We start from the raw sequence: 24429 nt of genomic DNA on the forward strand, positions 1-24429 counted from the left end.
ACATTTTTAAGAACCAAAATGTTTTAAAATACATTAAAGAGGATTATTATTAAAGAAACCCTGCTGTGAATCTTCTAGTAACAAAAACACAGAGACAGCCCACTGATTCAAAAAACACAGAAACACCCCACTGATTCAAAAAATGATGAAAATGGCTAATCTGGCTTGGTGGCAATTCTAAATTATTAAATGCTTTAAAAACAAAGTAAAAATATTTTTAAATGATACAATAAAAGACTAAATAGAAGAAATATAAATCAGGAAAGCTAATCAGCATTTACCATTCACACAAACCTATATACATAACCTATATCACATAACCATATCATATTCTCTATCTCATATAACCCATATCACATACTCTATCTCATATAATCTATATCACATAACCTATATCATATAATCTCTCATATAACCTATATTGAATAGCCTATATCACATAACCTATATCATATAACCTGTATGACATAGTCTATCTCATATAAGCTATATCACACAACCTATATCATATAATCTATCTCATATAACCTATATCAGATGGTCTATATCACATAACCTATATCATATAAGCTATATCACATAACCAATATCCATAACCTATATCACATAATCTAGCTTATATAACCTATATCACATAACCTACATCAAATAGCCTATATCACATAACCTATATCCTATAAAGATACTTTACCATTAAAGAAATCATTGCCATAATGAGAAGTTGAAGCACCCAAAGAAAGTCTTGTCAAGGATGGCACCAAAGAAGAATCAAACTAGACAAGTTCTTTAAGGCTAACTCTGAGCCTCTGATTCTAGTTTCTTGAGAAAATGATTTTTTTTCTCTCAGGTCCCCTTCACATATTTTTTTAAAAATTGCCACCGCATTCACACTTTGTTAATAATCCAGAGGGCTATCTAAATTCTCACAGGGTCTTACTACAATCACACACACACAAATTTGTCTGTCCTAGACACTACGCCTCTATGTGTAATATTTGCTTGGGGCTAGGGTGGTGAGAATTGCCATCACTCTGCAGCAGAAACTAAGAGCTCGGCCTTGAAACCCAGGCAGACCTGGCTATGAATCCCAGCTCCATCTCTGGTGAGACCTTGACCAAGCCACTAGATTCTGCAGCAGCAAAGCCTAACTTGTGGGTTGTCTTTGAGCATAAAGTTCTGTGTTTCGCACAGCGACTGTACCTTGTAAGCCCTCGATGAATGATGGCTGTTATCATAATGCTATCATTACTAATGCCATTACTCCTACCTGTCTACTGCTGCAGAGTAGGGCCTGTAAGGATGCACACAGCTTCCACAGGAGTCCCTCTAGGCCTGTGGGTGAGGGGCTCAAGGCGAGTCCACCCCAGTGGACAGGTAGAAGAGACGATTGACAATTCTGGATATTTTTCTCTCTCTTTCTCTTTTTTTTTTTTTAATATATAGAGACAGGGTCTCACTGTGTTGCCCAGGCTTGTCTCAAACTTCTGGGCTCAAGATAGCCTCCCATCTCAGCTTCCCAAAGTGCTGGGATTACAGACATGAGCCCCCATGCCTAGATGCATCCCACAACCAGCAAAGCGCTAGCCAAAAAAAGTATCATCTCCCTTTTTCCTATATCTAAAGAATTTTCCAGGTACTTAGGGACAGAAGGCCTATCTGGACCCCATATCCACAGCACGGACCCACCTACCTTCTTCATGAGCATGTAAATGTGGGTTTGTGCGGCGTCCAGCACGTAGCGGTGGGGGTGCTTCAGCCCCTTCACTGTGATGTCCATGGTTTTGCCATCTATGTTGATCCAGCGCCTCGCCCCCGGGGCCAGGAACAGCCTGGGGTGGGAGGGAGATGTTAGCAAAAGTAACTAAACCAAGTCGGTTCATGGAAAGCTCACAGCTGCTTGGGAGGGAAGGACTGATATGACTCAGGTTACCGAGGGTGAGGGTGGCAGTTTTTTTAGGAGACACTAAAGAGCGTGAACTTTTGAAGAGGTTGTCAGGCAATTTTTCCTCGAAGCAAGAAACATCCAGTATTGGGAATATGAATATTTTAACTTTGATGTTTCCAACCTCCAGGAGAGAGAGCAAGAAGGCGCCGGGACCCAGGTTGGATTAGGTCCTGGCCATGAGGGTGAAGAACACAGCCTCCGACTTCACACCTTCTGCACCAGGATTCCAGGGCCAACCTGGGACCAGGCTAAGACACCTTCACACAGGTGTTCTGGGGGTCTCTGCTCCTCCTCTCCCAACCCACATGTGCTTTGTAATGAATTTCACATGCTGTGTCGAGAGGCAGCCCATGGTCCCAGAACCCAGAGGTCTGACCCCCTGGGCAGACAGGCCAAGGCTCCCAATTAGACCAAACTTGGCCACACTTCCTGAGCCTGTGGCTCTACCTGGGATGTCAGGATGCAGAGATCTCTCAGTATTTCCAATTCTGAGCTGTTGCTGAATTAGAAATACTCATGTGAATATTTTCCCACCTTTATAAGATATACATTAAAATTTTGGAATTGAAACTGAGATTTACATAACCAGGGAGCCTGGGGAAGAAAGAGACTGGTCTAATGGCAGAGGCAGCAGGCTTCCTGTAGCAGATTTTTGGAATCAGGAGTTGTGTGTGTGTCACTGCGTGTAAGGCAGTCAGGCACCCATTGTACTGCAAAGGATGTCATGGAAGCTTCCTGGACCGACAACCCTCCCCACTGCACCCCACCCGCACCCCCATTTCTCTCAGCGCATGGATCCCCTCCCTGTGGGAGGAGCTGGGCAAATTTGCAAGAAAGTGCGTGAAACTCTAAGTATAAGAAGAAGTGAGACCTCAAGCTTTTCTCTTCAATGCTGCTGGTGCTTCTCTGGAAACCGGGGTGTCGCAATCTGAGTTCATTTGCAGGAAGGACATCCAGGGTCCAGAGGCTAAGTCCTCAGAGGGAAGGGGCTGTTTGGCCTGCTGCCCGAAGCTCAGCACCATAGTCTGGTGGCTGCAAAGGGCTGGTTCCAGCCCAGCGTGGTGCTTGGGCTTTGGGAAACACAGCTAAGCACGTGAGTATGAACTAAAATGCTGGGCCCTTGGTGTCCAGGATTCATGTCCACTGCAGCCAGTGCAGATGAAAGGGATGGGACCACAGCGGGACAGGAGCACCCACCAGGCCTGCAGGGGTAGGAGTGTCAGGGAGGGGGAGTGTGGATTTCAGCAACCTTGGGGGTCTCATCACACCTTCTCCTCCCTCTCCACCTGGCCACTGAAAACAGGACTGACCCTTTTAACCTGGAACCCTTGGCTCTTGTATAATTTGGAGGAGAGACAGACCTGGAGAGGGACGGACTTATTGCTGCTCGGAACAAGTGGGGGCTAGAGCTGTGATGTCAAGAATGAGATATGCCCACCCATGTTTGTACCCCAAGCTGCGCCCACTGTCCCAGACATGCGGGAGGAGCTCCCTTCCCCTGTGTTCCTCACATCTCTAAGGAAGCGTGAGGAATAAGTTTCCCATCTTTCTTCTTCTTCTCTCTCTCTCTCACACACACACACACACACACACACACACACACACACACACCCCTCAGGACACCTAAGAAGGCTTTAGTCAAAGACAGAGCACTCTGCACTGTAATTCGGGACAGCTTGCTTTTTTTTAACCCCTAGACTCATTCCCGTAGGAACAGGTGACTCACACTGCATGTCTCACCAGGCTTTCTCCAGGGAACCCCCGAACCTCCCAACGCAGCGGGGAAGTATCTCTAGCATGGCAAGTACAGTGAACTGATGCTGACCAGGGCCCAGCCAGCTACCAGGCTATTGTCCTCTCGTCCTATCTCCACCTCAAGCGCAATGAGGTGGTCCTCAGAGGCCCAAGGGAAGGCTTTCCAACACCCTGGCTGATGCTCACTTGTAAATCTCCTCCGCTTTCTCCTTGACTTTGGACTGATCTCCATACTTCAGATCCTCACAGGCTTCCCAGAATCCCAGATTCTCTCCTGCATGGTGAGAAGTCCACACGGATGAGGGCCGGGCAGGAAATAAGTTGGGAGAAGAAAAGAGGAAATAAAAGAAATGAGTCAGCCAGGATGGATTCCATTTCCCAGCTCAGTGAACACCTTTCCTGCCGCAGAACAAGCTATTGCACATTGTGATTCTAGACAAAAATACTCCTTGGGGAAAGGAGTCGCATCTTCACTTCTAGGGCCTGGAAGAACATTGGGAACTTAGTAATTGCTCAATATGTGGTCTTAGAAATAAACTAGATTAGCACCTACTGTTTGCAGCAATGCATTCACACCGTGGCAGCTTCCTTTCCTCCAACAATACACAGGCCGGGGTTCATATCACCCTCCAGAGGTTGTCATACTCTTTTTTATTCTAGAATTTGGCTGTAGCAAATATTGCTTGAACGAGCTCGCACATGAATAGGCTTCCATACATGCGTTGCTACACTATGGTTTTCTTCATCAAGACCTCCTTCCTTTGCTCCTATTGAATGACTGAGTGTGAGTTCTTCCTCCTTTGTTTGGCTGTGCTTAGAGAACCCATCATTTGCAGTCCCTCACCAGGCATATTCCAGGCCAACGGTTCTTACAGAGAGGCTGTTCAAGAAGCAGTGCTGATGGACTGACCCTCAGGGAAGGTCTGGCCAGGAGCAGAACTGAACAGAGCATCACCTGAGCCACAGGGAATTGGCCCAGAAGGAAAAGCCAGGTTCCCCCAAATCCTTCATCTCCCTCCAACTCGAGGTTCTCTAACCTGCGGCGTCCAGAGGCACCATGCATATGTTCATACAGTGGTTCCAGGTGGCAATTTTTGCCTGGGAAAATAAAGACGATCACAAGAGAGAGCAAGTGTGTGTGTGTGTGTGTGTGTGTGTGTGTGTGTAAATCGTGGAGTGTGTCACAGTGTGGGGAAATGAACAACAAAATCCTCTCCTCTCCTTTCTCAGTACAGTTGATCTTGAACAATTAAGGGGTTAGGGCACAGACCCCCATGCAGTGGAAAATCCCAAGACGTAACTACGAATAGCCTACTGTTTACAGAGGCCTTACTAATAACATAAACAGTCAATGGACACATAAGTGGATATGTATCTACATATATATTTTATGGATTCACAATACCTTTTCATAACTTTTTTCTATTTCTAGGCTATGCAGTTCATCTGCAAGTTTTTTCAGATTGTTGCAAATCCCCCCAAGTTTTTAAATATATTTACTGAAAAAAAAAATCCGCCTATAAGTGGTCTCGTGAAGTTCAAACCAGTGTTGGTAGAGGGTCAACTGTATGTTTTAAAAGCTCCTGGGTGTTTCATATTAGAAAAGGCTGCACAGTTTTAAACTAGTTAGCATTTGTCCCATAGCTCTATAGAGGTCCTTCCTTTTCAGCATGAACTTTAGGGCGTTCTTTGGACTGAGATCACAGACCAGTGATGCTCTTAACTAAAATATAACCGATCTGACAACAAGTGCCATGTAAACCATCTTGCCCATAGCAAAAGACAGTTGATTGCTTAGTAAAATTAAATAAGCAATTATTCATGATAGCCAATAAGTGGAAAGCACTCAGATGTCCATCAATAAAAGAATAGATGAACAAAATATGGTGCAGACTACAAGGGAATATCATTTGGCCTTAAAAAGGAAGGAGATTTCGGCTGGGCACGGGTGGCTCACACCTGTAATCCCAGCACTTCGGGAGGCTGAGGTGGGCGGATCATAAGGTCAGGAGTTCGAGACCAGCCTGACCAACATGGTGAAAGCCTGTCTCTACTAAAAACACAAAAATTAGCCAGGCGTGGTGGCGGGCGCCTGTAATCCCAGCTACTCAGGAGGCTGAGGCAGGAGAATTGCTTGAACCAGGGAGGTGGAGGTTGCAGTAAGCCAAGATGGCACCATTGCACTCCAGCCTGGGTGACAGAGCAAGACTCTGTCTCAAAAGAAAATGGTTAAAATGGTAAAATTTATGTTACATATGTTTTCCCACCAAAAATATTAAATGAGCACACAAAAATGTGTACACAAAAGTTCATAGCAGCATTATTCATAATAGCTAAAAAGTCAAAGCAACCCAAATGTTCATTAACTTACAAATGGATAAGCAAAATGTGGTACATACAAACAAGGAAATATTATGGGGTCATTAAAAAGGAACCAAGCAGCCAGGTGCAGTGACTCACGGCTGTATTCCCAGCATTTTGGGAGGCCGAGGCAGGTGGATCACCTGAGGTCAGGAGTTTGAGACCAGCCTGGCCAACATGGTGAAACCCTGTCTCTACTGAAAATACAAAAATTAGCTGGGCATGGTGGCAGGCACCTGGAACCCTAGCTACTTGGGAGGCTGAGGCACGAGAATCGCTTGAACCCGGGAGGCAGAGGTTGCAGTGAGATGAGATCACGCCACTGTGCTCCAGCCTGGGCGAGAGTGAGACTTTGTCAAAAAAAAAAAAAAAAAAAAAAGGAACAGAAGCGCTATTATATGCTGAAACACAGACAAGCCTTGAAAACATTATGCTAAGTGAAAGAAGACAAAAGGTCCCATATTGTATGATTTCGTTTATGTGAAATGTCTTGAAGAGGTGAATCCGTAGGGGTAGAAAGTAGATTTGTGGTTGCCTAGGGCTGGGGTTCAGGAGAAGGAGGAATAGAAGATGATTCTAACGGGTAAAGAGTTTCCTTTTAGTGTGGCAAAAATGTTCTGGAATTAGTGATGATGGTTGCACAATTTAGTGAATACACTAAAACCCCTGAATTGTACACTTTTAAAAAGTTAATTTCATCATATGCAAATAATATTTCAATTTAAAAATCTTTTTAAAAAGTAAATGAGCAAATTGATGATTTATCTTCCCTGTTCATACCTAAAGCCTCGGGAATCTCATGAGGAGATTGCTGATAATACGGTTTAAATAATGCAGGGAAATCTTTTCGCTGGATTCTCACTAAGGAATGAGTGGACGGGGAGAAAATAAACTCAGAGTGTATGTTGTCACTTTGCCACTAGATGGCACTATAACCACTTATTCGCCAGTCCATCCATCTTTTCTGGGTTTTGTTCTAGAGTGGCAATTAGACGTGATTAGGGAGACGGATTATCAGCAATCCATATTATCATGTAATAGTCTGCATCCGGCAGTCAGCCAGGCTAAAGGCATGTCCAGTAGGATTCGTTTCTGGAGCAGTGCCACAGACAAGTGGATCTTGGGTAGTAAGCAGCCGAGTGTCAAGGCTCAGGCGTGATGCCCCCAGGGCCGGGGACTTAGCAAGGAAGTAAAAGAATCCCGTAAGGGTAAATATTTCAATGAAGGTGGTGAATGCACAGCCTGGTTCTGATCTGGCCTCGTATTTTTTGCGGATGCTTCTCCGGAAAGTGCAGTATGTTTAAAAAGCCACAGTCCTGGTGCAGTGGCTCACGCCTGTAATCCCAACACTTTGGGAGGCCGAAGGGGGGGTGGATCACTTGAGGTCAGGAGTTCGAGACCAGCCTGGCCAACATGGCGAAACCCTGTCTCTACTAAAAATACAAAATTAGCCAGGTGTGGTGGCACGTGCCTATAGTCCCAGCTACTTGGGAAGCTGAGGCAGGAGAATCACTTGAACCTCGGAGGCGACAGTTGCAGTGAGCCGAGATCATGCCACTGCACTTCAGCCTGGGCAACAGAGTGAGACTCCATATCAAAAAAAAAAAAAAAAGCCACAGTGCCCCTCATGAGTTGACATTCAGAGATGGGACATAAAATGTGGCCCTGCCCATTCCACTAAAATCCATATCCTCCTAAGGCCCTGAAGAAATCAGGCCAGGAGCTAAGGTGATGGCTGTCAATCACCACACATTGGAATCATCTGGGGAGTTTCCAAAACTTCAGAGATTCCAACCCCCACCAATTTAAAAGCAACTTTAGGGATGAGATCCAGGAAAACATGTTTTAAAATATCCCCAGGCAGACTGAATGTGTAGAACCACTGAGCTAAAGAAAATCAGGAAGCCAAGAGCAGTGGCTCATGCCTGTAATCCTAGCACTTTGGGAGGCTGGGGAGGGCGGATCACCTGAGGTCAGGAGTTTGAGACCAGCGTGGCCAACATGGTGAAACCCCATCTCTACTAAAAATACAAAACAATAGCCAGTGTGGTGGCAGGCACCTGTAACCCCAGCTATTTGGGAGGCTGAGGCAGGGGAATCGCTTGAACCAGGGAGGCGGAGGTTGCAGTGAGCTGAGATCATCCCACTGCACTCCAGCCTGGGTGACACAGCAAGACTCTGTCTCAAAAAAAAATAAAAAATAAAAAAATAAAAAATAAAAATAAAGGAAGAAAGAAAGAAAAGAAAAAGAAAAAAGAAAATCAGGCTGGGAGACAAAAAGAGAAAGAAAGGGAAAGCCTGCCTGTCTCCCTTCCCTTCCTCCAGTTTCATTATACTTAGAGGCTGGAAGGAGCCGGGGCTCCTCGGGTGACAGTGGGGGCATCCAGGATGGATGGAGCCCTCAGAAATGTGAGGGATCCGAATGTGGATTCTGTGAGCAGGTGCAATTTTCCCCCAGACGGTGAGGCCTCTTTGAGTCCATGGAAAGAACGAGTCTTGGGCTCAGGTCCCATTCTTAAAGCTGTGAAAGGAAGCGACTGTTTAAGGGCATAAGCAAAGCTCTGAAAACATCTGCTGAGAAATTCCCCAAACCCTAGGCTAGATATTAAAGGACTCTTTCTAAAAGTAAGTTATTTTAATTTTTTTTTTTTAAACAAAGACTCACCACTGAATTCTTTCTTGAGGAAGTACTGGAAGCTCTGTCGACCTTTGGGGTCTCGGATCAGTTCGCTGAAGTTGAAGGCCCATCGCTCCACTCGCATCTTGGTTGGGATTTCCACCCTGCAAGGATGATTTGTAAATGCACCAGACAGGTAGGAGTTGTGCCAGGTGGTGGCCTGGGTTGGGGTGAGGGCCTTTAGTCTCATGGCCCAGGGCTCAATCCAATCCTCCTCCTCCTCCCAATCCCTGCACAATATACAAGCCAAGTAATCACTTGCTAGGAAGATGCGGCCACAGACAAGTCCCCTGGGACTCACATCAAAGACATGACCATCCCAGAGGTGAGGAGGATGCTTACTGTGGGGAGCCCACACTCAGGTCCTGCTCGCTTAGCCTTAAGGACAAACGAATTCAAATGCCTCCTCCAAGGCCTGGTAACAGCCTGGAGCCTGGCCGGCAGAGGGTCAGGCTGCCACCTGGACCAGGAGAGAATTCTGGAGCAGCATTGGTGATGGGTGCTACAATCACTGCCACCTGCTGGGTGCCTATCACCCACGACAGCTGCCCCTCCACCATGGCACACCCTGGCTTCTGGTGGGAGCCGGTGGCTCCTCCTATACCTGCCTCAGGCCAGGTGCCTTGGAGTAGACCCATTTGCCATCTCTGCACTCCCTTTCAGGGCTTCCTCTAAGATGCAGGTCTCACTGCACCTCCTTGTTTGGAAAGATTTCCCTGATCCCAGGTAGGACATTCGAGCCCAGCTAGCAGAGATCTAACATTCCAGAAAATCAGAAAAAGACTCAGTTTTCTCTCCTATCCCTTATGGAATTCTCCTAAACCTAACACAGACCTTTGAAACTAAGGTTTCAAGAGCCTCACACCATTTTTCCCACTGACGTAGCAGCTAGGACCAGAACCAGGCACAATTCATGCCTATGGGATCCAAGATAAAGCATGCCAAGCAGGTTTTACACTTTCCATAAGAACAAGTGTAAAAACAATAAGAAAACTGATAACATTAACAACTGCCATTCACAGAACATTGTCCTATATGAGGTACGGTGTGTTACACACATACCGTTGAATCCTTAAAAGAACACTATGAGTTGAGTATTACTATCCCATTTTATTGTCAAGAAAACTGAGGCTCAAAGAGGTTAAAGATTTGCCAAGTCTCACATAATTAGTAAGAAGCTGAGTTGTGACGACAACAGTGGTTTGCAAAGTTCCACATGCACCAGAATCACCTGGAAGACTCATTGAAACAGATTGCTGGGTCCCAACCTCCGAGTTTCTGATTCAGTAGGAGTGGGTGGGGCCCAAGAACACGCATGTCTGACAGGTTCCGTGGTGCTGCGGATGCCGCTGGTCCAGGGCCCACACTGGGAATCAATGCTCTAAACCAGCCTAAGGATCCTGGCTGCTTGTGAAAATCAGCAGAGCTTTCAAAAAACACCCCTAGGGGTGAGAGAGCAACCCAGGCCAACTAAATAAGAGGTTTGGGAGGATAAGGCCTGAACATTGATGTTTTTGTTAAGCTTCCCCAATAATTGTAACACTGTTCTAAAATCTAAACCATTAAAAACAAGACTTCTCGCTTTCATGGGAGCTAAGCTATGAGGATGCAAAAGCTTAAGAATGACACGACGGACTTTGGGGACTCAGGGGAGAAGGGTGAAAAGGGAGTGAGGGATAAAAGACTACAAACTGGGTTCAGTGTATACTGCTCAGGTGATAGGTGCACCAAAAAATAAATATATATATATATGTATATATATATATGGTTCAATACATATATAGGATCCACAAAAAAGAACAGGGCTTCCCACTTTAGTGGGGAGTTCCAGTTGTCATCCACCCAGTGCCTTCTGATCAATGGTTCTTACACAGAACACACCCTTTTCTTCTCACCAGCAACCTCTACCTGTCTTCAACACCGTGCTCCCCATTTTATTTAAAATTCAGCTGCCATCCATCTGTCCTCCCCAAGCCCTCCTAGGACAACCCTCTTCCTGCCCAGGTTCCCTGCCTTCTCCTCCATGGAGAGCCAGCGTCCGCACACGCTTGTCCACAGGCCGACACAGGTCTCCTCTCTCATTCAGTACCCTGGGAGGCAGACATGGGCTGCAGAGAAGCACCCCAATAGCCAGAGCCCAAACAGGATGAGGGAAGCCTCCCCAGAAGGTAGTTCTGGAGTCTTTGACTCTGCAGTTGACCTTAGTAGACAGGGGATCCCCGAATCCAGAGGAGTGGCCTCTTTAACCCGTTGGCTGCCCAGAGTGGGCCACATGGAATAGGAGCCAGTGTTGCTTGAGATGAGAATGAGGGCCCTCCCAGCCCAGGCCTGCTTACCCAGCTGGGTCAGTGTCACCTGTGTGTTCCTCATGGCCTCGACAGCGTTGACCCAAGCTGTGACCTATACCTGGCACTCCCTCCTTTCCCATCACCCCACGTCCCTCACACACTCAGGCCTGTCCCTTCTCCCCTGTCCTCCTCTCTCTCTCCCTCTAACTTGACCATTACACTCTTCTCTTCTTCCTCCCTCTGTGTGCTGGAACTCTCCTGCGTTTCTGCCTCTGCCCCCTCTTCCAAATAACGTAAGAGTGCAGGTCCAGTGAGCAATGACTCTTCAAAACAGTCAAACAGAGCCAAAGGGCAAGGGAAAGGGCAGGCTTAGGGCCCTGCCTGCCCAGAACTTAAGTTTACTCTAATTAGATATCAAACATGCAAAGCCATACATATGATTTTTTAATTTTCAAAACCCATCTGTTGTTAAACATAAAGTCACCATTTGACTCAGCAATTCTACTCCTAGATATACACCCGAGAGAAATGAAAACATGCCCACACAAAAACCTGCCCACGAATGTTCATAGCCGCATTCTTCATAATAGCTAAAAGGCAGAAACCACCCAAATGTCCATCAACGGATGAATGGATAAACAAACTCTAGTGCATCCATACCGTGAAGATGATTCAACCATAAATGAGAATGAAGTTCTGATCCATGCTACAAGATTCATAAACCTTGAAAACATGATGCTAAGTGAAAAAAAACTCATCACAAAGGACCCCATAGTCTTTCCTAGATTTCCTAGAAGCACAACACCTAAGAGATGAAATCAATACACAGGTCAACTGACCAGCCTGTCCTCTTTTCCTGTATCGATTTAGTGACATACTTATTACTGTCTTCTTAGAAACTTGCTCGAATCGAGTAGCCCTTGGGATTGGCAAGTATCTGACAAAATCAGTTCCTCTTCTACTTGTGAAATGAAACATTGTCTGCCAGCCAGTCTCTCTGTCATTCCTCCGATTCCAATTGTTGCCCTTGATAGGAAATGTCCAGATAGACAAATCCGTAAAGACAGAAAGTAGATTCATAGTTACCTAAGGCTGGAGGGGATCCAGGGTTTCTTTTTTGTGTAATGAACATGTTTTAAAATTGATCGTAGCTCTATGAATATAATAAAAACCATTGAACTGTATGCTTTGAATGGGTGAATTTTATGGCATGTGAATTGTAACTCAAAAATGGATTTTTAAAAACACCAATATATAAAATACATACAATTTTGCGTTTAAGTCCCAGAACTGGGTGTCATCGGTGATCCAGGGGTTGCTGGGGAGGCAGCCTGACATGATGGCATCATTGGATGAGAACTGCTCGCTGTATTTCACAATCCTGAAAAGCAAACAGAAAATGATTTCCTAGAAGCTCGACACCCAAGATACGACATCAATGTACAGGTCAACTGACCAGCCTGTCCTCCTTTCCTGTATCATTTGGCGACATACTTATTACTGTTTTCCTAGAAACTTCCTCGAATCAAATAACCCTTGGGATTGGCAGGTATTTGACAAAATCAGTCCCAATTCTACTTGTGGAATGAAACATTTTCTTCCATCCAGCCCCTCTGTCATTCCTCTGTACCTGTTTCTTTTTTTTTTTTTGAGACAGCCAAGCTGGAGTGCAGTGGCACAGTCTTGGCTCACTGCAGCCTCTGCCTCCCAGGCTCAAGCAATCCTCCCACCTCAGCCTTCTGAGTAGCTGGGACCATAGACGCGCACCACCAGGCCAGGCTAATTTTTTTTTTTTTTTGTATTTTTGGTAGAGACGGGGTTTTGCCAAGTTGCACAGGCTGGTCTCAAACTCCTGGGCTCAAGCGATCCACCTCAGTCTCCCAAAGTGCTGGGATTACAGGCGTGAGCCACCACGCCCGGCCTTTCTGTACCGATTTCATTAAAATATGGCCTGTTTATGTTTTACCAACAGGTTTTTAGATTCAAAGCCAACTTGGAGTGTTCAAACTTGTATCTCTGCACCCATCTTAGACGCCCAAAGTTGCCACAGACTCCAAGACTCTTGCCATGTTGGATTCTACCCTTTGTCAGGATAATGCCTGGGTTTGGAAACTTAGGCCCATTATTTAAACCTGGGGCTTAATTGGCCCAAACACACTATTTGGAGGAAGAGCTAATTGCTTCTCTTCTAGCTATTATGGAAATACATACTGTATTATTATTAACTACAGTCATCCTACAGTGCTACAGAACACTATCTAGCCGTGATTTTGTAACTTTTTTTTTTTTGACACAGCGTCTCGCTCTGTCACTGAGGCTGGAGTGCAGTGATGCAATCATGGCTCGCTGCAGCCTTGACCTCCCAGGCTCAAGCCATCCTCCCACCTCAGCCTCATGATGAGATGGACCACAGGCATGCACCACCACCTGGCTAATTTTTTTTATTGTTTGTAGAGATGGAGTCTCACTATGTTGCCCAGGCTTGTCTTCAACTCCTGGACTCAAGCAATCCTCCTGCCTCAGCCTCCCAAAGTGCTGGGATTATAGGCATGAGCCACCGCTCCCGGCCTAGTTTTTTATCCTTTAACAAATACTTCCTTATCTCCCCTTCCCCTTTACCTTCCCAGTCTGTAGTAACCTCTGTTCTACTTTATATACTTTCAAATAGCCAGAAAAGAAGATATTGAATGCTCCCAACACAAACAAATGATAAATGTTTGAGATGATGGATATGCTAATTACCCTGATCCTATCACTATACATTGTATGTATTGAAACATCACTATGTACCCCCTAAACATGTACAATTATGTGTCAATTTAAAAGACTTTTCTAAAAAAGAGCTAATTCCCTTGAGTTGAGTCAGACCTTCTGAGTCAATGCATTGCCTGCTGTCTGGGTATGGAAAACCTGCTGTGCCTCCTCCCCATAGGTGGGGAATTGTGTCCACAGTGAATGTGAAATGCACCTGCCCTGAAGTCTTCCCTCAGCCATGAGATTTGGACAGAACAGGATCCATGCCTTGGAGATAAACCACTGGTACCTTAGAGACAAGCACTGGGTTTGCAATTCTATTCAGAACTCAAGCCCTCTGGCTTATTCTCTCCCAAGACTCTCTTAGTTGACAATCAGACCTTTTTTTTTCTTTTTGAGACAAAATCTTGCTCTGTCTCCCAGGCTGGAGTGCAGTGGCGCTATCTCAGCTCACTGAAGCCTCCTCCTGAGTTTAAGCAATTCTTGTGTCTCAGCCTCCCAAGTAGCTGGGACTACAGGTGCACACCACCATGCCTGGCTAATTTTTTGTATTTTTAGTAGAGACAGGGCTCCATTTTGACCAGGCTGGTCTTGAACTCCTGACCTCAGGTGATCTGCCCACCTCAGCCCTGAACTCCTGACCTCAGGTGATCTGCCCACCTCAGCCTCCCAAAGTGCTGGGATTACAGGCATGAGCCACCTCGACGGGCCCAGACCTTTACCAGTGGAGAAGCTGGAGGAAAAAAACAAAAACAACAACAACAACAAAACTGGTTCACGGGTCAAAACACTAATGATGTCAAAATTACGGTAATGAGGTCCTGAGACAAATAAAAATTGGAAAGTGGGTCTAAGAAATATCCTTGGGTCTCCTTCCATTTTCTTTCTGTTTGGTTTCATGAAACTGGGTTTATGGAACACGGAAGTAAATGGTTTTGAGTTTGTCGTAGAACAATGATGATGATTATAACCCAAAGTGAATGCCCCTGAGTACACAGGTGCTCTCCTCAGCTGGGATCAGGGCTCAGCAGCAGCAGAGTCACTGAAATGTGGGTGGGGTCAGGGCATATTTTCTCAGGCAGGTGGCATTTTTGCAAACTGGGGACATAGGAAGATGTAAAAAAATTTTACAAGAGCCCAGCCCTTAACCATATTGAAGGAAGGCACTAAACAAAACACAGCATCTTCAGTCCCAATTAGTACCATGACTTGAGTCTTACACAGTCAGAATACATGATTAGTCACATCGTGCCTCCCAGGAATAAGCCACGTTTATTTTCACGTGTACAGGAAAATCCCAGAGTTAGCAATGCGGTCCTAAAATAAATTCTGCATTTTAAAGGAATAACTGCTTGCATGTGGGAGGCGGCGCTCAGCTCTTTCTCGTCTCCTAGATGATATCCTATGGGGGGCTGGGTCAAGGTAGCCAGAAAGTTCAATAAATCAAACATAAATGTCCAATTTATCTTAACGGGATTTTAAATCAAAGATGAACAACGGACATTTAGTAGCACGTGGAACCAGTAAACATGACTCACACACCCCTAATGAATTGGAACGGGTAACGATAGGAACCCAGGCTGTGTTGGATCCTCACAGGGTCTTCAGCCCATGGACTTCCAACTCTTTCCACCTTCCCCATCCACACATTAGTGGATTCCAAGAAACATAACAGTCTTTCCTAGAACCTCACCTACCCTTGATTTTGCCTAACCCAAGATGAGACCCGGAGGCTTATCCTGAGAGATGAATTAGGAACTAAGCCCCCAAGAGACTGGTTTTGTCCCTCCCAGTTCTGCTGAGTCTTCGGTCTGTCAGCCCAGGACTTGTGGAGTTCGCAGAAGTTCTCCTCTTGTCTACCTGTTGCTCAGACTTTAGCAAGTTCAACAAATCAGGGACATACCCTCCCAGGGACACGGAAGACTTCACTGTGGACCTCGTCAAGGCCTGTTGGTAATACATGATCTGGAAGAGACACAGTTGTCAGAAGGCGTTCAACCACCACCCCCCTCCCAACCCTTCAGTGTCACTACACACAGCCTCCAAACCCAGAAGCCATTTACCCAGAGCCGCACCCCGTTCCATGCCCAGAGCCAGCCCCCTCAGTACCAGTGGGTCAGGCCCACAGTGGACAGATGACCACAGACTTCAAATCAGTGGCCTCCTTCAGCCATTATGCATTAGTCTGGGAAAAAGCATCAGCAGAAAAAAAAAAAGTTCTAAGGAGCATTCGGCTGAGACACTGGGACAAACACTTGGCTTTTCCCTCATGTGCCTTTGGCAGACAGAAGCAGAGAGTGGTCCCCACCACAGGTGACATCCTTAAACTTCCTGATTCTGCAGCATTGGCCAAAGCAAGTTATCCCCTCCTCAACCACCTTCCTCCACGTTCAGATAGCTAACCGCACATCCCACCTCAATGCCCCATGGTTCCCAGGACTCTGTCTTGGGCCCCAGACATGAGATTTGCCAAAATCGGCAGTTTGCCACCTTGGGTAGATTCTGGCCCTGTAATGATAGGCGCAGGGGCCACGTTGGGGATATAGAGTCTCTGCAGCCTGCAGCATTGGTTCCACAGTCCTCTCTGGCCACCCTTCAGCTCTGTGCCTTTGAGGGGTTTTTCAGACCCTGAGTGTCAGCCTCAGCCCCAGCCAGAGCTTACAAAAGATGCTTCGTCACTCTGTGCTGTCCATGAATTTGGAAATAATTGTTTGGACATTGCACGTGGTTTTCATTTCATTACCAAGTGCAGAGGGTAAAACAAAGTACATATAATCTGTTAGAAGATTTAAAACCATTCTTCACTGGAAGTGTAAGACTAATTACCTCTTTTTTGACAGCAACGACTGTTTGTTTCTGTAAAACAGAGAAACAAAACCATTAAGCAGATGTCATGAAATCATTACAGTTCGAACACCCATTTGAAAAATAAAAATCCTTCCCCATGAGAAAAATGCCCATTTTTTCTTTCTTAAAAGATAGGATTTCCCCATGTCTGCTGCCTCCACTCTATTCTATGTAACCCCTAGGGAATAAATACCAAGTAAGAGATTTGGTAAGCGAACGAGCATAACTTACCACTGTAACTTCGCTCGCCTAAAGGCCAAGATGAATTAAGGACTAAATTTGGAATTGGTGCCGATTTAGCATAGTGCCTACAGAATGATCCGTAGAGTGAGAGATACAGATTCCTGTCTGAGATATGGATTAAGAGAAAAATGGGGAAGGCCAGGTGCGGTGGCTCAAGCCTGTAATCCCAGCACTTTGGGAGTCTGAGGAGGGAGGATTGCTTGAGCCCAGGAGTTCGAGGCTAGCCCGAGCAACATGACAAAACCCCGTCTTTACTAAAAGTACAAAAAAATTAGCCAGGCATGGTAGCGTGCACCTGTAGTCCCAGCTACTTGGGAGGCTGAGGTGAGAGGGTTGCCTGATCCCGAGAGGTTGAGACTGCAGTAAGCCATGATCATGCCACTGCATTCTAGCCTGGGTAACAGAGCAAGACCTTGTCTTAAAAAAGAAAAAAAGAGAGAGAGAGAAAGAGAGAAGAGATAGAAAAACTAGCACAGCGCTTGGGTGTTGGTTTCCTTTGTTACAGGGGAGAGCTCTGAAGCAGTGGTGAGATGCATTCCCCAAGTAGTCATAACAATTTGACCAATAATATAAGTTGAAAAATAAACCAATGTTACCAAAAATAAAGCACATAATGGAAAGGCTTGAGGCGAGCATGGACTGCAAGCTGAGTCCCCAAGTTGAGCTGCCCTGTGGAATCGGGCCCCATCCCCTTGCTGAAGCTGTTGGAGCAGGGTCATACTGGGGATAAGCTTCAGGGTGTCCCCTCTCAACTTTTTGAGTTAAGGCAGAGAAAGAAAAGACAATTCCAAGAGGGGCTTCATGCTCAGGCTCTTAGAAGCTCCTGGAAACCATTCAGATCTATCTCTGGCTAAAATACATAGATCTGCAATTGCAGTGGGCCGTGCTTCCTCTGCACCGCTTTTCTGCTCCATGTAACTCTTGGAGGCTGGGCAAGGTGGTGATCCCAGCCTCAGTTCTTCTAGGTTTGGTTGTGTCCGAGGGCTGGTTGGTACTGACTCTTATACTTCAAGAGGAGCCTCTTTTTGTTGCTGTTGTTGTTGTTGTTGTTGTTGTTGAGACGGAGTCTCTCTCTGTTGCCAGGCTGGAGTGCATGGTGCGGTCTCAGCTCACTGCAACCTCCTCCTCCCGGGTTCAAGTGATTTCCCTGCCTCAGTCTCCCAAGTAGCTGGGACTACAGGCACACGCCACCATGCCTAGATAATTTTTGTATTTTTAGTAGAGACGGGGTTTTACCATGTTGGCCAGGATCACTTCGATCTCTTGACCTCGCCTTGGCCTCCGAAAGTGCTGGGATTACAGGCATGAACCACTGCACCCAGCCTCATGCGGACCCTCTTAATTCCTGCCTTGCTAATATCCGTGCTGCTTAACCCACCCAAGTCTTCACTTGGAAAAGAGTGGTTAAGTCTGAGGAAGACACTACTTCCTTTGAGGCAGTCAGCAAAATCAACACTGGCCCATGAGCCCATTGAAAAGGAGTAAAGGAGAGTCCAGTCTAGAATGTCATATACTGGTCTCTCTTTTCTAACTCAGGCTGGGTTTCATTTTGCTTCCCTGGATTGCTTTTCTATCATTGCTTTTCACAAGAAATCTTTTTCCTGCATAGGGGATTAGGAAGAGTTATCGCAGAAAGGTAAGGCTCACGTAGTTCTCTATGTTTTAGGCTTTTATACATCCTGACTTCCTCCTTCATAGCACTGATCACCATTTGAATTTTATCCTTATTTGTGTGACTCTGTTTAATGTATGAATCAACATGAAGGCACCATTAAGGGCAGGGGGCCCGGTCTATCTTCCCTAGCACAATGTCCGACGCAGAGTAGATGCTCAGCAAATATGTAATAAATGATGACTTCAGCATGCTTCGGGGCCTAGAAGAATGGGGACATTTTCTAAGCTTAAGAGCATTTTTTTCCACTAAAAAATTGAAAGCACTCCCCAAATGATCCAAATGCATTGGCAATTCATACTTATTTGATCCCATTCTCCTTCAACATAAGGCACTGTTTTAGAAGATGCCTCATTTCAGGTAGAAAAGGACCCTGGGGCCAGAGGGGACTTACATTCAAATCTAATACTTTATAATTACTTCCTTCTGTTGGAGCCTTGCTGGAGTGGGTTATTCAGAATAGCATCTACTGGTCTATGCCCTCTGCTCAAAGGGGGAGCTTTACATAATGCTAACTGCCTAGCGACTACTGCGAAGCAATTTACACTTCTTTGAGCCTTTATAAAGCTTAAGGTAAGGAGATTTTATTATACTAATTTTTAGCTGAGGAAACAAAGCTTCTGAGAGGTTGTACGTAACCTTCTCAACACCTCCTGGTCAGTAATTGGATGGGCCAGGATTCAAATTCACCTGTTCCCTTTGCAAAGCTGAAGAGCAATTGTTGAGAAACACAAAATTGCTGATCCTGTTCACTTTCTCCTCCTAGCCTGCTCTCTTCCCATTCCTTCCTTGCCCTGAATCTGAGAGTGCTACAGGATGGAATGACTCTGTCCAGTCACTTAATTTAAAATGTAGGCAAGGCCAGGTATGATGGCTCACGCCTGTAACCCCAGCACTTTGGGAAGCTGAGGCAGGCAGATCACCTAAGGTCAGCCTGGCCAACATGGTGAGACCCCCATCTCTACTGAAAATACAAAAATTAGCTGGGCATGGTGATGCACACATGTAATCCCAGTTACTTGGCGGGGGAGTGGGGTGGAGGCGGGACTGACCCAGGAGAATTGCTTGAACCCAGGAGTTGGAGGCTGCAGTGAGCTGAGATCACACTACTAAACTCCAGCCTGGGCGATAGAGCGAGACTCCATCTCAAAATAAATAAATAAATAAATAAATAAAAATATAAACCAAAAGTGAACTACAGCCCTAACACAAGACAAAATACAAGTACCAGAAACACTCTGTCCTTAACACTCATGATGGTGAAGACCAGAATCATGCTAGGCCCACACTCAGCAGCCAGTGTCATAAGCACCTCCAAGGTGTCCAGACCCCAGCATCAAGCTTTCTGCCTGTCAGCCTTTGTTCTGCAGCCAGAACCTGGGGGTCCAGGGCTCTTGAGTGGATGCACACAGATGCATCCTGGCTGCCTGGTGTTCTCTGGGCTCCACAGGGAGCTGTATTTGCAGGACTTTCTGCCATGCTCATTTTCATTCCTCCTCTAGGGGGTCTCCCTTTGGCCTAATATACTTGCTTCTAGGGCCATTATCTCAGTTTTTAGGGGTTTACAATTTGTATACTCCTGTTCACTTCATTTGATTTTATTATCTCCCTAGGGCTCTGCCTCTGTGCTGTAGTTTTCTATTTTGTTTTCTGATTCCCAGGATTACCCGTTACCTTCTGGGAATGGAACTGCAGCCTGCTCTCCGTTAATAGGATTTGGTGGAAGGTGACACTTTCCCACCTTTACCTTGGATTGTCCACATGAATTTTAGCTTGTATTTCTAGCTTTAAAAATAGCTGTCCAGGTTGCGTACGTTGAAGGACAGTGGCTGCGGAATGTGTAGCTTTGGCTAGATTGCAATCATGGCAGGTCCAGAAACTGATGCCCAATTCCAGGCGTTAAAATACATTTCAACTCTTAGACGCTCACAAGTACAATGAGTTGAGTTCTGGCCACATATGGAGGCATTGCTTTGATGATCTTTCACTTCAAGTCAAGATCTAAAAAAACTCCAGCTGTGAAAGCAATATAATGGATTCTAAACTGTCTGTGCCTCAGCCGTTTAGTTCTCATGCCTGGAGAAGCTCATGTCAACTTGTCATGTGATAATTCAATTTATACAATAAATTATGAACCTGGAAAAAGCAGCCGTCCATGGGATCTGCTTCCTGTAGATTAACATACAGGGATCTCTGCTCTTCTAGGAGTGTGTGCAGAGAGGGGACAGTGAGGGAAAAGAGTCCTGAACTTTTTAAAAGGTGAAGAGACAATTTGATTTGGAGAGAGTGGTGGAGAAGAGATTCAGGAAAGAGTATGGATGGTGGTACATGCCTGTGGTCCCAGCAACTACTGCAGCCTGAGGCCAGAGGATTGCTTGAGCTCAGGAGTTTGAGGTGGCAGTGAGCTACGATGGCACCACTGCACTGGAGCCTGGGTGACAGAACAAGACCTTGTCTCAAAAAAGAAAGAGAAAGAGAGAGAGAGAGAGACAGAGGGAAGGAAGGAAAGAAGGAAGGAAGGAAGGAAGGAAGGAAGGAAGGAAGGAAGGAAGGAAGGAAGGAAGGGAGGGAGGAAGGAGAGGAAAGAAAGAAAGAAAGAAAGAGAAAGAAAGAGAGAGAGAGAGAAAGGAAGGAAGGAAGGATGGAAGGAAGGAAGGAAGGAAGCAAGGAAGGAAGGAAGGAAGAAAGAAAGGAAGGAAGGAAGAAAGAAAGAAAGAAAAGAAAGAGAGAGGAGGGAGGGAGGGACAGAATGAAGGAGGGAAGGAAAGAGAGAAAAAGGAAGGAAGGAAGGGAGGAAGGAAGGAAGGAAAAAAAGAAATAGAAGCATATGGGCTTTGGGGGTTAGACAAAGGTGAAAATCCTAGTCCTACCACTTCCTGGCTATGACCTTGGACGAGTTGCTCAGCATCTCAGAGCCTCTAATTTCTCATTTGTAAAAGGAGAATAGAAAAAAAGAGGGACTAAATGAGATAATAGACATAAGGTGCCTGGCACATAGCAGAGACCCACACACAGTGCCTATTCATTAGGGCCACTACACACCACCACTGAGCATGTGCACGGCACAATTTAAGCCCTCATCATAAGATAAAATGCAGGATTCACAGGCAATATTTGGGACCCACTTACGCGAAAAAAGATATTCATTGCTTATCTGAAATTCAAACATAACTGGGAATCCTGTATTTTTATTTGCTAAGTCTTTCAAACCTACTATCAATATTATTATATTATAGCCGAAGGCAATAAGAAACATTATGTTAAAGTGAAGTTGTTACAAAAAAAAAAAGTACACACAATTCTAAGCAATTCAAAGAAAACCACCTCATGATAAAATAAGAAATAAGGGTTTTTTTTCCAGCCTGGCATTCACACACACCTTCCTTCCTTTCTCAGCTGCCGGCCCTCCTGGAGTGAAGCCACTTCTTTATGCCTCATCTCAGCGACACATTTTGCTACAGGAGGAAGACTGCCTATGGAATCTCTGGATGCTCTGCATTCTTAGCATTCTAACAACTTCTTATTTTTCCCTTGCAGAGTTGCCCAAATAGGGACACATCTAGACTTGTTGTTTACATAGCTCTGGGCTGGCTGACTGGCGAACCCCGGATGGAGGGTGCAGACAATTGTCACAGGGCAGAAGGGGTCAGGCCACTGGCAGGAGTGCAGGGGAGAAATAAGCAAGGACCTTGGGATGGGGTAGCCAGGCAGGTATCTGCAGAGAAACTCAGGTGGGGGGCTGAGCAAGCCATGGAGCCAAAGGCGAGATGGGGAGAACCGTGAGGAATCGGGCAGCACTGGCATTGAGAGCAGAGAGGGGGTCTAAAGTCAGAAACCGGGACATCCAGAAACACAAGTGGTTAAGGCAAAGCAGGCAAGAAAAGAGACGGGGCCCGGCGCAGTGGCTCACACCTGTAATCCCAGCACCCTGGGAGGCCAAGGCAGGTGGATCGCTTGAGCCCAGGAGTTCAAGACCAGCCTGGGCAACATGGTGAAACCCCATCTCTACTAAAAATACAAAAATTAGATAGTCTTATAACCTGGTCTCAAAATGAATAAATAAAGGCCAGGCGTGGTGGCTCACGTCTGTAATCCTAGCACTTTGAGAGTCCAAGGCAGGCGGATCACTGGAGGCCAGGATTTTGAGATCAGCCTGGCCAAAAAGACACAACCTTGTCTCTACTAAAAATATAAAAATTCACTGTGCATGGTGGCACACATCTGTAATCCCAGCCACTCAGTAGGCTAAGGCATAAAAATCTTTTGAACCCAGGAGGTGGAGGTTGCAGTGGTCCAAGATTGTGCCACTGCACTCAAGCCTGGGCGACAGAGCAAGACTGTCTCAAAATAGATAGGTAGGAAGATAGATGATAGATATAGATAGATGATAGATAGATGATAGATGATGATAGATAGATTAGATAGATAGATAGATAGATAGATAGATAGATAGATAGATAGATGATAGATAGATAGATAGATTTAAAAAAAATTAAGGGGGTGCAGCTGTCTAAGGAGTCTTAGATTCAAGATTGCGATCATGCGTAAATAGTAAATAGCCTTCCAGCCGGGTACGACCTCGTCAGGTAGAGGTAGAATTGCTTACAATTTACAAGGCTCAGTGCAAAATAAAAATGCAGGTTTACTGTTCAGAAAAAAGGTGTAAGGAATTCTGAGATGGTAACAGAACATTAAATCAAACAAAGGTCCTTCTGAGGGTGGGGTCTTGGGCGGCTGTACAAGACCCCTACCTATGAAGCTGGCCCTGGGTGCAGGAGGTAGGCCTTGTGGGGTGGAGAGGGGAGCAGCGGTTGGATCAGGGAGGCACAAGAGCTACAGAACTGGAAACACGTAACTGAATCCTGGCTGGGTCACCTTGGGCAAACGGCTATGTCTCTCTATTTTGTTTTCTTCACGTGAAAAAGGAAACTGACATTGTCTCTGTTAATGGATTTCAGGAAATCCAGAAAAACTTCTAAAAGCCACAACAAGGACATTAGAAAACATCGGGCAGGATGTGGAGTGGACTCTAGCGGCCATCAGCTGAGGTTCAGATCCTGGCTTCACCGCTTCTCAGCTGTGTGTCCTTGGGGGAGCCACCCTCTCTCTCGGCCTGCTTTCTCAACCGTGAAACGGAGGTCAACGTGGCCATCTACCTCATAACGCAGTAGGTGGCTCACGAAAGAGCTTGCCCAAGATCACATGGACCGGAAGTGGCAGAGCTGGGGCTCAGGCCAATGTCAAGGGTCTCTTCAGCACCCGGCACTGCCCTCATCCCTAAATGATGGCAGTGACCCTGCCATGAGCGGCCCCTGCCCCCATCACCTCCTGAGGTGGAGGAGTTGGGGGTTCCGTATGCCTCAAGGTATTGGAGCTAAAAGAGGACTCACTTCTAGAGTGTGGTCCCGGCCCCTGGCCAGTCCCTCCCGGCTGCCATTAGCCAGTGGGAGTGGGCCACCCAGGGCCCGAGACACCTGCCAACCTAATGACTTTCCTCCTTATGGTTGACGGTTACTTGCCTCTATTTGGGGAAAACAGATACATCTTCTCAAGAATTTACTCATTCTCGAAATGCAAATCAAAACCACAATGAGAAACCATCTCACATCAGTCAGAATGGCTATTATTAAAAAGTCAAAAAATAACAGATGCTGGCAAGGAGAAAAGGGAAGCTTATATGCTGCTGGTGGGAATGAAATTAGTCCAGCCATTGTAGAAAGCAGTGTGGTGATTTCTCAAAGAACTTAAAACAGAATTACCATTGACCCAGCAATCCCATTACTAGGTATATACCCAAAGGGATATAAATCATTCTGTCATAAAGACACATGCATGCCTATGTTCACTGCAGCACTATTCACAATAGCAAAGACATGGGATCAACCTA

The 24429-nt window shown here is 45.8% G+C and overlaps 1 protein-coding gene and 1 pseudogene across 3 annotated transcripts in view; one reads left to right on the forward strand and one right to left on the reverse strand.

Moving 5' to 3' along the window:
- LOC116463762 (regulator of G-protein signaling 9) overlaps positions 1-24429 on the reverse strand; it is a 90179-nt gene that overhangs the window by 21574 nt on the left and 44176 nt on the right. For all 3 annotated transcript variants that reach the window (XM_032147016.2, XM_032147015.2, XM_032147017.2), the window contains exons 10-15: positions 16607-16636; positions 15684-15745; positions 12294-12407; positions 8727-8842; positions 3887-3974; positions 1691-1829 (exon numbers count right to left, since the gene is read on the reverse strand). In XM_032147016.2, the coding sequence (XP_032002907.1) occupies positions 1691-1829; positions 3887-3974; positions 8727-8842; positions 12294-12407; positions 15684-15745; positions 16607-16636 (549 nt within the window). The remainder of the gene's footprint in view (positions 1-1690; positions 1830-3886; positions 3975-8726; positions 8843-12293; positions 12408-15683; positions 15746-16606; positions 16637-24429) is intronic.
- Positions 20406-20575, forward strand: LOC116463759 (ATP synthase membrane subunit K, mitochondrial-like; annotated as a pseudogene).

This window comes from Hylobates moloch, unplaced genomic scaffold (genome assembly GCF_009828535.3).
Source record: "Hylobates moloch isolate HMO894 unplaced genomic scaffold, HMol_V3 SCAFFOLD_59, whole genome shotgun sequence".
NCBI classification, from domain to species: Eukaryota; Metazoa; Chordata; class Mammalia; order Primates; family Hylobatidae; genus Hylobates; species Hylobates moloch.